The sequence below is a fragment of the Callithrix jacchus genome, chromosome 4 (genome assembly GCF_049354715.1).
Source record: "Callithrix jacchus isolate 240 chromosome 4, calJac240_pri, whole genome shotgun sequence".
NCBI lineage: Eukaryota > Metazoa > Chordata > Mammalia > Primates > Cebidae > Callithrix > Callithrix jacchus.
The window spans coordinates 165238648-165253048 of NC_133505.1; the positions used below are offsets into that span (position 1 = coordinate 165238648).

A 14401-nucleotide genomic window follows, 5' to 3' on the forward strand; every position below is an offset into this window, starting at 1 on the left:
ATCACTTGAGGTCAGGAGTTGGAGACCAGCCTGGCCAACATGGCAAAACCCTATCTCTGCTAAATACACAAAAATTAGCCAGGTGTGGTGGTGTGTGCCTGTAGTCCCAGCTACTCAGAAGGCTGAGGCAAGAGAATCAGTTGGACCCGGGAAGTGGAGGTTGCAGTGAGCCAACATCGTGCCACTGCACTCCAGCCTGGGCAACAGAGCAAGACTCTGTCTCAAAAAAAAAAAAAAAAAAAAAAAAAGCTTGAAAGTTTAGTCTAGAACTATTAAATTGAAGACATGGCTAATATTCTTCCCATTACTAAAATACATAGCCAGGTGATTTGACAGGCTTGTTCTACCAAACTTTCTTTTTGTTTGTTTTTTTTCCTTTTTCTTTCTTTTTTTTTTGAGACAGAGTCTCGCTCTGTTGCCAGGCACTAGGCTGGAGTGCAGTGGCACAATCTCAGCTCACTGCAACCTCTACCTCCCAGGTTCAAGCAATTCTCCTGCCTCAGCCTCCCAAGTAGCTGGGACTATAGGCGCATGCCACCACACTCAGCTAATTTTTGTATTTTAGTAGAGACGGGGTTTCACCGTTTCGGCCAGGATGGTCTCGATCTCTTGACCTGGTGATCTGCCCGCCTCAGCCTCCCAAAGTGCTGGGATTACAGGCTTGAGCCACCGCGCCTGGCCAAACTTTCAAGCAACAAATCATCTCAGTTTTTATACAAATTATTTTAGGCATTAGAAAAAGAAGGACTACTTCAGCTCATCCTGAGAGAGGTAGCATAACCCTGCTAAATCCAGAGGCGCACTTTACAGAAAACAAAATCACAGGTCTACTACATTCATGATTACAGATGCAGAAAATTTAAAGACACTAGCAAATCAGCTTCAACTGTGTGTATAAAAGGCAATACTCAAATTGGACTCTGCTAGCTATGCAAGAATAGTATGATATTTAAAAATCCATACAAATAACTTAACAGTAGATTAAGAGGGAAAAATACAGTCATTTGACTAGGTGCAATAAATGCATTTGGTAAACTTAACACCCAAGTATGAAGTAGTGTTTTCAGTTAGATTTGTTTTTTTCTTCATTCTGACTGAGGGGATATTGTTAGCAAGACTGAGAGAGAATATAATCAGAAACCTACAGCTTTGCTATTTTGGTAAGGAACCAGAAGACAGTGATGAAGAATCTATTACTAACCATAAGTGAGAAGCAGTCTAACAGTGGTTGAAAGGAAGGACCCTGTAGCCAGATATCCCTAGGATTTTTCTTGTTTCTCTCTTGCCTGCTGTGTTGACTTGAGTTTTCTCTGTAGATGAGAACTGTAATACCTTCCACAGGCTATTGACTAAGGCTTAATGAATAAATGTACATGAAACACATAGAACACTGTTGATGCACAGTATGCACTGAAGTCCATTTCAGTCATTTTTCTTAAAAAAATTTTTTAGAGACAATACCTACTTCTGTCACCCAGGCTGGAGTGCAGTGGCACAATCATAGCTCACTACAGCCTCAACCTTCTAGGCTTAAGCAATCTTCTCACCTCAGCCTCCTAAGTAGCTAAGGCCACAGGTGTGTGCCACTGCTCCTGACTGATTTTTTTGAGGAAGTCTCGCTCTGTTGCCCAGGCTGGAGTGGAATGGCATGATCTTGGCTCACTGCAACCTCCATTGAGATGAGGTGATGAGTAACAAGCCATGAGAACGGCTCCCTGGTTCAAGCCATTCTCTCACCTCTGCCTTCCTAGTAGTAGCTGGGATTACAGGCATGTGCCACTATGCCTGGCTCATTTTTGTATTTTTACCAGAGATAGGCTTTCACCATGTTGGCCAGGCTGGTCTCGAACTCCTGACCTCAAGTGATCTGCCTCCCTCGGTCTCCCAAAGTACTGGGATTACAGGCATGAGCCACTGCACTCGGCCCTGAGTAATTCGTAAAATTTTTGTAGAGGTAGAATCTTGCCATGTTGTCTAGGCTGGGCTCGAACTCCTGGCTTCAAATGATCCTCTCATTTTGGCTTCCCAGAGTTCTGGGTTTACAAGCATGAGGCACTGCAGCTGGCCTCAATAGTTTTTCTTACAGCTTTCAAATAAGATATGTTATATTTTAAGGCCATCTCCATCTTAGCCAAAAGGCTGAGTTAATGACTATGTCTAGACTTTGATAAAAAGTGCTTTCCTTTTCAGATTACAAATTGACTCTTTTCTGTGTGTGTCCCAAGGTGAGTGATTTCACGTGGAGCCATGATGGGACTCAAGCGCTTATTTCCTATCGAGATGGGTTTGTCCTGGTTGGTTCTGTCAGTGGACAAAGACACTGGTCATCTGAAATCAACTTGGAAAGTCAAATTACGTGCGGCATATGGACTCCTGATGACCAACAGGTAATGCCTCTGGAATGTGGGTGTGTGATGTTAAAACCATGGGAGCTGGAGGGGAGGAAAGGGGCAGGAGCAGGGAGCTGGTGCAAAAGCCGCTTGAGGAATCACAAGGAAAAGAACAATAAAACTCTCCAGGTAAAAATTAAAACAAAAATTTTAAATGAACCACATATTAGAGAAACAGTGTTTCCCACCGGTATGGTAACATTAAGTTAACATTTTAATTATATAAAATATTCATACAATTTTATTTTATTAATAAAATTTGCATAAATATGCAGTTGATACTATGTATCCACTAAGTTAATACTAATCTTAAAAAAACAGTAGGATAGGAAATGGGATATGTGGTATATTGCTACATCATAAGACAACAAAGAAGCCCATCCACATGTAAAAAGAGCTGGAGGGAAGGGAATCAAAAGATTACAAACAGCTCTTTTATGACAATGAGCCTCTGGTTGATTTTTTTTTAAATGAAATTTCAAAATTTTCTTTAATGTGCCTGTTTGACTTAAATGAGAAAATAACATATAATAACAGTAAAATTCTATATTGATAATTCATTTTGGAGGCTGGGCACAGTGGCTCACGCATGTGATCCCAGCACTTCAGGAGGCCGAGGCAGGTGGATCACCTAAGGTCAGGAGTTCGAGACCAGCTTGACCAATATGGTGAAACCCAGTCAGTACTAAAAATACAAAAGAATTAGCTGGGCATGGTGGTGCACGCCTGTAGTCCCAGCTACTCTGGAGGCTAAGACAGGAGAATTGCTTGAACCCTGGAGGTGGAGGCTGCAGTGAGCTAGGATCATGCCATTGCACTCCAGCCTGGGTGACAGAGAAAGACTCTGGCTCAAAAGTAAAATAAAATAAAAATAATAAAACATAATTTATTTTTTAGATACAAGGATTGACTAGTTCAAACCTTTGTAAATATAAAACTTGTGTTTTCCAAGTATAGCAGAATACATGTAATGCCAGAATGTTTTATGCCAGAGATTTAAGTTTATTATTGGTAAAAAGCAAGCAGTATAATATGGAACTATAACTTTGATTTTCGAGCCACTTTTTTTTTAACTAAATTGGTTTCCTCTGGTTACTATGTTTTTAATGTTTTCATTTTTCAAGTGAAAAGGCAAATAATTTTTCTCTTCTCAAAATTGGTATTAGGAGATTTCTGAAAAGGTGTTTTCAACTCCATGTTTCTTTCCTTGCTTTCCCCCAAAGACTTCCAGTTATCCCTTAGTGTTTGTGTGTATTTATATGAAATGCTTAGATTCATTTATTATAAAGGTATATTTTTATAGGTTTTTACTACCTCCAGAGTCTCCTCGAGGAAAAGTGTGTTGCATTAAGTGACCTTGCCCAGGGCACCTGATCTCTCCTGTGTCAGTTCCTCCTATGTGACAAGGACTGTCAATTATTTCCTGCCTAATTCACAGGCCTTTTGTAATGATAAATGAAGGAACAGACATAAAGGCCCTTAAGAATCTATGAGTGGAAGTCTTGGCTTTGCATTCTTTCCTCACCTAGAGTGATGGAGCCCGTGAGCCATCTGTGAGTTTCATCTAATGGTTCTCTGATGAATTGTGCCAGCCAGTGTCCCCAGCAGACTGCACACATGTAGGACAGGCTGGGGACCCACTGGAGATACAGCAGTGAGAGGGATGTGGCTCTTGCATTTGAGGTACAATTGGACCTATTGTGGAGACAGACCTCTCCTTACATAGAATACAGCTGCCATGGCTTGGCAACGTGTGGGGGAGGACTTCCCAGGAAGGGCTGGCTGCAGCTCCCAAGTCGAATCTGGGGGACGTTGATGCAGCCTGCCCGAGCAGAGTTCCAGGGTATCGACACCATGGTGTTGATGTGCCACAGGGAATGGTTTACTGCTGCTGTGGAACATGAAGGGGGACTCATAGGGTGGGAGGAGTCAGCCATGGGACAAATGGAGGCCATGCTGACGTGCCTGGCCTTGACTCTATAGACCTTGGCGTGAGGAAAGAACTGATGTGGCAAGCCGATTGGGCACTTGGCCCCAGCCTCTGTCCTGATGACTGCTTTTACTAAGAGGTGGGATTTTGTTCTAGGAAAGTCCCCCCACTGCCTTTAAATAAAAGGTTTGCAGCCAGGCACCTGTAGTCTTAGCTAGTCAGAGGCTGCAGTGGGAGGCTCACTTGAACACAGGAGTTCTCGAGACCAGCCTAGGAAACATAGCAGGACCCCATCTCTTAAAAAAAAAAAAAGGTTTGCAGGTCACTGAAGCAATAAGGACCCTTGGAAGAATTGAACACAGAGAATATGTGTATCAGGCACTCTGTCAGTCCTGTTTGAACTGGGACATTGAACAGTAATCTCATCTCTGCCACTCATTCAAATCTCTTGCTTGGTCTGATTTTATTAATGAAAAAAGAGTACAAAGACAGGTTGTGCACCAGTCTAATGTTTGTAATGTCAGGAGTTTGATGTGGAAAGCAGCACCCCTGCAGCTCAGGGGGCTTTGAACAGTAGACATGAAGGTAGAGCAGCAGGAAGCCGGCTGAATCTCCTCCTGCTTCCCTGAGAACTTTCTACCTCTAATGTGAGTTAAAACCACTTCCAGGAGTAAACCTCTTCCTCACATCTTGAGCGATTTCGGATTATAATGGTATTTTAGGCTAATTCCTGTCAACTTTAAAAAATACAAGCAGTACATGGCTGAGCGTGGAGGCTGAGGCGGGTGGATCGCCTGAGGTCAGGCATTCAAGACCAGTCTGGCCAACATGGTGAAACTCTGTCTCTACTAAAAATACAAAAATTAGCTGGGCGTGGTGGCATGGGCCTGTAGTCCCAGCTACTCAGGAGGCTGAGGCAAGAGAATTGCTTGAACCTGGAAGGCAGAGATTGCAACAAGCTGAGATTGCACCACTGCACTCCAGAGCGGCACTCCAGCTCCAAAATAATAATAATAATAATAATAATATAATAAGCAGTATATATTTTCATGCGTCAAGTTTGAAGTGTAGCTATTTTCCTATTTGTCATATTTTTTTCTCATTCTACAGGATGGTTTATTACCCTTCGTGGTGTTATAGACTACTTTAGATGAATATAGAAACTGAACCTTTTACCTGGAAGAATGCACATGCATACATTATATATCACATATGATTATATAGCTCACTTTGCATACAGCTTTGAGAATTTGTTGTATTATGTCTGTAGAGTCTCCTCTTCACATCCTGATCCAGATAGAGGTGATATTTTGGGGTAATCACCCTAACTTTCTATTATGAATATGTTCAAATGTACAGAAAATTTGAGAAAATACACCTTCCTGAAACATTTTGCCATATTTGCACACTCTTTTTCCTTACTACTCCCCACGTACAGGCTTTTGTAGTACTTGTTTTTGAAAGTAAGTTGTAGACATTGTGGCACATCAGCCTTATATATTTCAACATGTATATCCTGAGAATAAGGCCATTTGCCTGCACAGCCTCTCCTAAGGAATTAGCAGTGACATTACCTGGCATCTAGGCTATCTTTGTATTTCCCTAATTGTTACCAAAATGTATTTTATAGGCTTTTCCTTTTTTTTTTTTTGGAACCAGGATCCAGTTTAATTCATGTACAGCAGTAGATTGTTCTGTCTCTTCAGTCTTTTAATCTAGAACAGTTTCCTTTTTTTTAAATTGACTTTTTCTTTTTTTTTTTTTTTTAAGATGGAGTTTCGCTCTTGTTACCCAGGCTGGAGTGCAATGGCGCGATCTTGGCTCACCGCAACCTCCGCCTTCTGGGTTCAAGCAATTCTCCTGCCTCAGCCTCCCGAATAGCTGGGACTACAGGCGCGCACCACCATGCCCAGCTAATTTTTGTATTTTTAGTAGAGACAGGGTTTCATCTTGTTGACCAGGATGGTCTTGATCTCTTGACCTCGTGATCCACCCACCTCGGCCTCCCAAAGTGCTGGGATTATAGGCGTGAGCTACTGCGCCCGGCCTAAATTGACTTTTTCATGAGGTCAGTGTCTGCCTGTCCTCACACTCTAGATTTGTCTGATTGTTTATTCATAGTATCATTTTACTTCTGGCCCTTGTATTTCCTATAAACTGGAAGTTAAGTCTAGATTAGAGTTGGAGTAAACAATTTTGGTAAGAATACTCTAAAGGTAACATGTTCTTTATACTGAACCACACTAAAAAGTATATAATGCCTCATCCCAGTCTCAGGGTTGCTGAATTTGATTTAACCTTTGTAAAAACAGAAGTTATTTTTCAGGCCAGGTGCCGTGGCTCATGCCTGTTACCTCAGCACTTTGGGAGGCCAAGGTGGGTGGATCACTTAAGGTCAGGAGTTTGAGACGAGCCTGACCAACATGGTAAAATCCTGTCTCTACAAAAAAATACAGAATTAGCTGGGAATGGTGATGCACGCCTGTAATCTCAACTACTTGGGAGGCTGAGGCAGGAGAATTGCTTGAACCTAAGAGGTAGAGGTCACAGTGATCCGATATTGCGCCATTGCACTCCAGTCAGGGCATCAAGACTCTGTCTCAAAAAAAAAAATAGTTCTTTTTCACAGCATGTTGTTAATGTCATCTATACTTAAACAGCTAATTTGTTCAAAGGATGTGTTCAACTTTGGGCTAAAATCCGTTTTCTATTAAATTGCAAGAAGGGAATGTAATTCTACCTGGAATTTATTTAGTGAGTGAGGCAACTCGGTATTAGTTTGCCTGGGCCGCGACAACAATATCACAGACTGGGTGGTTTCAACAACAGAAATGTATTTCTCACAGTTGTGGAGGCTGGAAGTCCAAGATCAAGGTATTGGCAGGTTTGATTTCTCCTGAGGCCTCTCTCCTTGGCTTGCAGATACCTGCCTTCTTACTGTGTTCTCATGTGGACTTTTCTCTGTGCACCCACATTTCTGGTGTCTCTCCCTCATCCTGTAAGGACACCAGTCCTATTAGGGTTCCACCCATACTACTTCATTAACCATAAATAACTCTTGATAGGCCCCATCTCCAAAAATAGTCACATTGGGGGTTCAACACATTTATTCAACAAAATTCAAAATACGAATTTTGGGGCATACAGTTCAGTCTACAATAGACTGATAGAAAACATTTTGGAGAAAAGAAAATTTACTGAAGAAGTTGTGATATAAACTCAGCTTGATAAACTCAGGATATATTTATAAATAGAACAGGTTTTGTAGGGCTTGGGAACAAACCAGAATGACACAAATAGAAAATGTCAAATAAATGTAAGTATGACTAGGAAAAATATCTGCATCCTAAGTTGATCCAGAGTAATGTTGCAGCAGTGAAGCTTTCGCAGTTCTGGAAGCACCCAGCATCACAGCAGGGTATGCAAGGAGAGAATGCTGCATTGCCTCTGTGTTACCCTGGGGTTTAGGAGAATACCTTGCCCCTGGATGTGTGAAAGTTATTTGAGACATTGACATTTTGAAATATTCTTCCAGCATGTTTTGGATCTTAGCTAACTGTCAATTCACTTGGAAAGCCTTTCGGCTAGAGAATGCAGTGAGAACCTGAGCTGTGTTTCCATGTAAAAGGTAGACATGCTGATACACTACCCAGCATTTCCAGGCTGAGTGTGGTCCTCCTAGGGTGGTGACCAGCTGATGAGACTGAGGCCACTGAGGATAGGTCAAAAGAAGAACCCCAAACTTCAGGTTGAGACTCCAGTTTGAATGAGGAAGAATTTTGTGGTAACTTCTGAATGAAAATTACTACACACATAAAATGGCATGGGAAGAAAACTCTCCTTGTTCTTGCCCTTCCTAGGGGAGCTCCAAGAAGCTGCCCTGGGGCATTTCTCCACTATGGGGGACAATGGGTTCTGCAGAGAACTCTTCCCAGGCTGTGGCTCTGGCCCTGTGTCATCCCTGATACCCCTTCTCCACAGAGCTCCTGCAATGAGGCACATACATAATTTGGGTGCATGAACCATTTTTTAAATCATCTTAAGAGAATTTCAAGGTGTCAAAGCTTAGGGAAGTTAGTGACACCCATTTCCCCCACAGTCAGGGTGGTCCCCTGTCCTGGGTCAGGCAAAGATGTGAATCTTGTGTGTGTCTTCCAGGCATTGGCAGCTTCACTCCCCAGTCAGTGATTCCTGTTTCTTACCCCAGGATCCCTCAAGCATGATTCTCTCTGGGCTCCTGACCTCAGGTGCAGTCTCCTTGGCAGGCTGGTGCTTCCGTCCTCTGCTTGGCTACCTTGGTTGGCATCTTCTGACTCTGTCAACACATACAGGCGTGTCCTTTCTGGCAGTGCCTTTCAGTTGGCTCTCACCTCCTCCCATCTCTGCCATCTCCCTCCCCAGCTGTGGCAAGGCATGCTTTTCCTATTTGGTCTTTCTTCCTAGGTTCCAACCTCAGGCCTCTTCCCTTTTTTCCATCCTTTGGTGATTTCTTCCACCCCCACAGCTGCATCAGCTCCCTCCTGTCCACTGCCGGCTCCCCACACCCATCCTGCTCTTATCGCTTTCGTCCTTCACACCAAGACACTATCACCGTCACTACCACCATGCCTGCCGGGCAGCTCTGCATAAACAGACGTTGCTCGAGTCCAGTGTGGTCCGAACTTAGCATCCTCTCCACCCCGCCCCTCCTCCCCCAGCTGCACTCCTCTCTTGCTCATTGTTTATGCGCTAAACTGGGAATTGCACTGGACTCTCTCTTTTTCATCTTTTCTGTTGAGACGGAGTCTTGCTCTGTCGCTTAGTGGCACAATCTTGGCTTACTGCAACCTCTACCGTTCAAGCGATTCTCATGCCTCACCCTTCCAAGTAGTTGGGACTACAGAGGCTTGCACCACCATGCCAGGCTAATTTTTGTATTTTTAGTAGAGATGGGGTTTTGCCATGTTGGCTAGGCGATCTCGAACTCCTGACCTTAAGTGATCTGCCCACTTTGGCCTCCTAAAGTGCTGGACTGCAGGTGTGAGCCACCATGCCCATCCTGAACTCTCTTTTCTGTACCTCCACCCTTCACTTAGTCACCAGGTCCTGTTGATTCCATTTCCTACCTTTCTATCCAGGACTATTTATTTATAGTCAAAGGTTATATGTGATTGTGCTCAAACCAGCTTAACCAAGTATTTAAGGTTTCGTATAACTTGACCAGAATGTGTCACTTGAAGGGGTTAATAGTTCTCCTGAAATACAGATATAGATAATCTTCACTTTATATAGTGGATGAAAGAATGTAGGGAAAGTGACTTTTTGAAAACATGATTATATTTTAACTACTCACCTACAGGAATCTCCCTATTTAAAGAATTTTCTATAGAAATTGCCCCTGTTTAGAAGGCAGTTGTTTTTGAAATGAGAATTCTTCACCTCATACATGTTTTTGCTAGTATATCTAGATTTTAGTTTTCTGTGAAGAGAGGTAATATTTCTTTATAAATACTATTTTTAAATAAGATATTTTCTTAGACACTCTTAAAGCATGATTTCAAATAAAGTAGAAAGAGTCTGGGCTGATAAGTATTAAACAGTCAGCACGATAAAGCTTTTAGCTTTTCAGGTCTTGGCACATGCAGTACTAGTAGGTGGCATTTTCTTCTCTAGCTTCAGTGCTGATGGTATTTAGTTTTGTGTTTTTTAAACCTAGAAGGAAGGAAGGTTTATCCTTTTTGCTTTGGGATACAAAAGGTAGGTCCCAAGTCCCTTCTCATCTGCTAAGGAGGTTTGGCACCCTGTGTGATCTGATGTGTGCTTGTGTGATCATGTCCCTGAGGCCACTGTGTCTTCACAGCAGCTAAGCACTGTCAGGTCACTTGGGGAGAGAAGCAGTAACAGTTACTGAATGCCTGTGCACCTCTGGGACATCTGTGAGATGAAAGTTTTTTCACATACATGTTTTGTAAGAAATATGACCTTTATTTGCTATTTGGAGTGGAGTAGAATCAGGACTTGAGTATTTAGTGTAACAGGATTATTAAAAAGAATATTTTGGTATAAATTTTTAATTCATTTAGTTCTAGTGGTTTAAAAATAAATTTTAGGTCGGGCCTAAAATCATGCCTGTAATCTTAGCACTTTGGGAGGCCAGAGCAGGAGAATTGGTTGAGGTCAAGAGTTCAAGAACAACCCGGGAAATGTAGCAAGACTCCATCTCTACAAAAAATTAAAAACTAGCCAAGTACAGTGACACATTCCAGTGGTCCTAGCTACTCAGGAGGCTGAGGTGGGAGGATTGCTTGAGCTTGGGAGGTCGAGGCTGCAGTGAGCTGTGATTGCACCACTGCACTCCAGCCTGGGGAACAGAGTGAGACCCTGTCTCAAATACAATAAAATAAAAATAAAATTTAAAAATAATTAGTATGCAAATGTCTTTTCAGCAATATTAAGGGATAAAAAATGAACTGTCATAGATACTCATATGCAGGTACACATTAAAACGTTGGTCAGTTGAAAAGAATAATTCATTCACTTTTAAAAGATAAAGTCATGACCAAAGTACCAAATTAGAATTCCAGGAGATTTCCTAGCTCCCCAAAGTATCCAAGAAATAAATGATTCTGACTGGGCATGATGGCATGTGCCTGCAGTTCCAGCTACTCAGGAGGCTAAGGAAGGATCCCTTGAGCCCAGGAGTTCTGGGCTGTGGTGTGCTGTCGTTCAGTTGTCTACAATACGGTTTACTTCCTGGGTTCAGGGGACCACCAGATTGCCTAAGGAGGGGTGAACTGGCACAAGTCAGAAACTCCCATTAAAACAGGTTAAAACTCCCATGCTGATGAGTAGTGGGATTACACCTGTGAATAGCCGCTGCACTTCAGCCTGGGCAACATAGTGAAACCCCATCTGTAAAAAAAATAAAAAATAGGGCCGGGCGCGGTGACTTAAGCCTGTAATCCCAGCACTTTGGGAGGCCAAGGCGGGTGGATCACGAGGTCAAGAGATCAAGACCATCCTGGTCAACATGGTGAAACCCCGTCTCTACTAAAAATACAAAAAAAAAGCTGGACATGGTGGCCCGTGCCTGTAATCCCAGCTACTCAGGAGGCTGAGGCAGGAGAATTGCCTGAACCCAGGAGGCGGAGGTTGCAGTGAGCCGAGATCGCGCCATTGCACTCCAGCCTGGGTAACAAGAGCTAAACTCTGTCTCAAAAAATAAAATAAAATAAAATAAAAAATAAATGATTCTGTATGGATTTTTAACTATGTAATTTTTTAATTTGATATGGAAATGTTAAGTAACATATCAGAAATAAGGAACCCACATATTTTACATTTTTTTAGCCCTTTTGCTTCTTTGCTGTATTTAAAGCGAATTCCCAGATAGCCTATCATTTCACCAGTACATACTCTAGTGTAAATCTCCTCAAAACGTGTTATTTCCTCCCATAACCACAGAGCCATTATCATGCCTCATCTTTTCCTTACTTGGAGGAAGGTTCTTGTTGGATTGAAGCACAAAGTTGGGGACTGGCTCTGCTCCTGACTCTGGAGGAGCGCATCTGCAGCACCAGGGAGGCACTTGTTCCTTCTGAGGGCTTCCTTTGTCTGGCACAGTCAGAAAGAAAAGAACGTATAAAGGGAACTTTAAAACAGTCATATAACCCTTTGCTTTCTCACCTAAAAACACCACAGTGGTTTTTTTGTTGTCTGTTGTTTTGAGACAGAGTCATGCTCTGTCGCCCAGGCTGGAGTGCAGTGGTGCTATCTCAGCTTACTGCAGCCTCCAACCCTGGGTTCAAGTGAGTCTCCTGCCTCAGCCTCCTTATTATCTGGGATTACAGGCACGCACCACCACACTGGCTAATTTTTGTATTTTTAGTAGAGACAGCGTTTCACTATGTTGGCCAGGCTGGTTTTGAACTCCTGACCTCGTGATCTGCCCCCCTTGGCCTCCCAAAGTGCTGGGATTACAGGTGTGAGCCACTGCTCCCAGCCTACAGTTTTATAATGAAAAGTAATTTACCAATATTATGTATGAATGTCAACTAACACGTAGAAGAGGGCTATTCTTTGATGGAGAAAAAGTCAAACTTTACAAAGCAGAAAGTCGTAATTCATTATTTGCAAGGAGTTTTCTGTTTGCCCTAAGAAAACATTTTCCTCTGCTATCCCTTTAAGGCTGGCTGTAAGCACAATTCAGCCTCAACAACTGCCCCTCCCAGAGCAGCTCTCACTCCCTCACAGGGCTGCTGTCTCTTCCTCCCTAAAGAGTTCTCACCTCCTCCTAGAGCACCTCTCTCCCTCCACCCACCCAGAGCTGCAGAGCAGCTCTCACCTCCTTCCAGGAGCCTGCTGGTTTTGAATTCTGATGCACCTAGTCCTTTAAGATTATGATTATAGGCCCTGTGTAGATTTTAGTTTTCCTGCAAAGACTTAAAAGTTATTGTGCTCAATACAAGAAAAGAACATAGTAATCTCTCTCTCACAAGCTCCTATACTAGAGTGTTTCTTTTTTAAAAAATAAATCTGGCCTGGCATGGTGGCTCACACCTGTAATTCCAGCACTTTAGGAGACTGAGGCAGGTGGATCACAGGAGCCCAGGAGTTCGAGACCAGCCAGGGCAACCTGGCCAAACCTTGTCTCTACAAAAAAAAAAAAAAAAAAAAAAGCAAAAATTATCTGGGTGTGGGGGCATGCATGTAGTCTTAGCTACTGGGGAGGCTGAGGTGGGAGAACTACTTGAGCCCGGGAGGTTGAGGCTACAGTGAGCTGTGATTGTGCCACTGCACTCCAGCCTGGAGTAAGACCCTGTCTCAAAACAACAACAACAACAAAAAATCCACAAACCCGCTAAAGTCTAACCTCAGTGGTCAGCTCCTACACTGAAAACCCTTGCTAGTGACTGGTGAGTGCGTTGTAAGTAGGTTAACAGGCTGGGAGAGTGGAGTTGCTGCTCATAGCTCTTAGGGGCTCGGCTTTACAGTGAGGTTTAGTTTAAACCAATGCAATAAGGGATCCTTTTTCTTCCCTCCCATCAGATCTGCACTTTTTAGTAGTATGTGTACTACACAAGAGAAGCCCATCTTTATTTTAAGCCCTGAACTAAACATATATAGGAATGGTTCTTGTCAAAATCCACGAGGAGGCTGGCCAGGAATCACAGTTAGGAGAATGAATTGCTCAGCAAAGAAGTTGGGAGACAGCCTCCCACCCTTCAGGGCTATCTTTATCCAGCGATTGATACTGGTTCGTTTTTAGTTATTTCTTTTTGCATGTATTTGAGAAATTCTGTTGAGCACTTTGTGGAATAAAATACATTTCTTTAGCAGAAACAGGTGTGGCTACTGTGTTTGTACCTTTCATTTTGTCAGTGTTTTGTCTGACTCTCTGGACTCAGGTGATTGATAAATCACCAGATAGAACACTCAGTATTGATGATTATAATATATGCTAAATAAAAATATTTCTTGAGATTTACATTGAATAGGCCAGGCATGATGGCTCATGACTATAATCCCGGCACTTTGGGAGGCTAAGGCAGGTAGATCACCTAAGATCAAGAGTTCGAGACCAGACCAGACAATGTGGTGAAACCTCGTCTCTACTAAAATATAAAATTAGCTGGGTGTGGTGGTGCACAGCTGTAATCCCAGCTACTGGGAAGGCAGAGGCAGGAGAATTGCTTGAACCTGGAATGCAGAGGTTGCAGTGAGCCGAGATCGCACCACTGCACTCCAGCCTGCGTGACAGGAATGAAACTCCATCCCATCTGACAAAGGGCTAATATCCAGAATCTACAAAGAACTAAAACAGATTTACAAGGAAAAAGCCCATTCAAAAGTGGGCGAAGGATATGACAGACACTTTACAAAGGAGACATACATGAGGACAACAAACACATGAAAAAATGCTCATCATCACTGGTCATTAGAGAAATGCAAATCAAAACTATATTGAGATACCATCTCACGCCAGTTAGAATGGCGATCATTAAAAAGTCTGGAGACAACAGATGCTGGAGGGGATGTGGAGAAATAGGAACACTTTTACACTGTTGGTGGGAGTGTAAATTAGTTCAACCATTGTGGAAGA

The 14401-nt window shown here is 42.8% G+C and overlaps 1 protein-coding gene across 12 annotated transcripts in view; it reads left to right on the plus strand.

The window, feature by feature from the left end:
* Positions 1-14401, plus strand: part of TULP4 (TUB like protein 4) — a 278355-nt gene that overhangs the window by 194844 nt on the left and 69110 nt on the right. For all 12 annotated transcript variants that reach the window (XM_078370392.1, XM_078370390.1, XM_035297062.3 and 9 more), the window contains one exon: positions 2226-2387. In XM_078370392.1, the coding sequence (XP_078226518.1) occupies positions 2226-2387 (162 nt within the window). The remainder of the gene's footprint in view (positions 1-2225; positions 2388-14401) is intronic.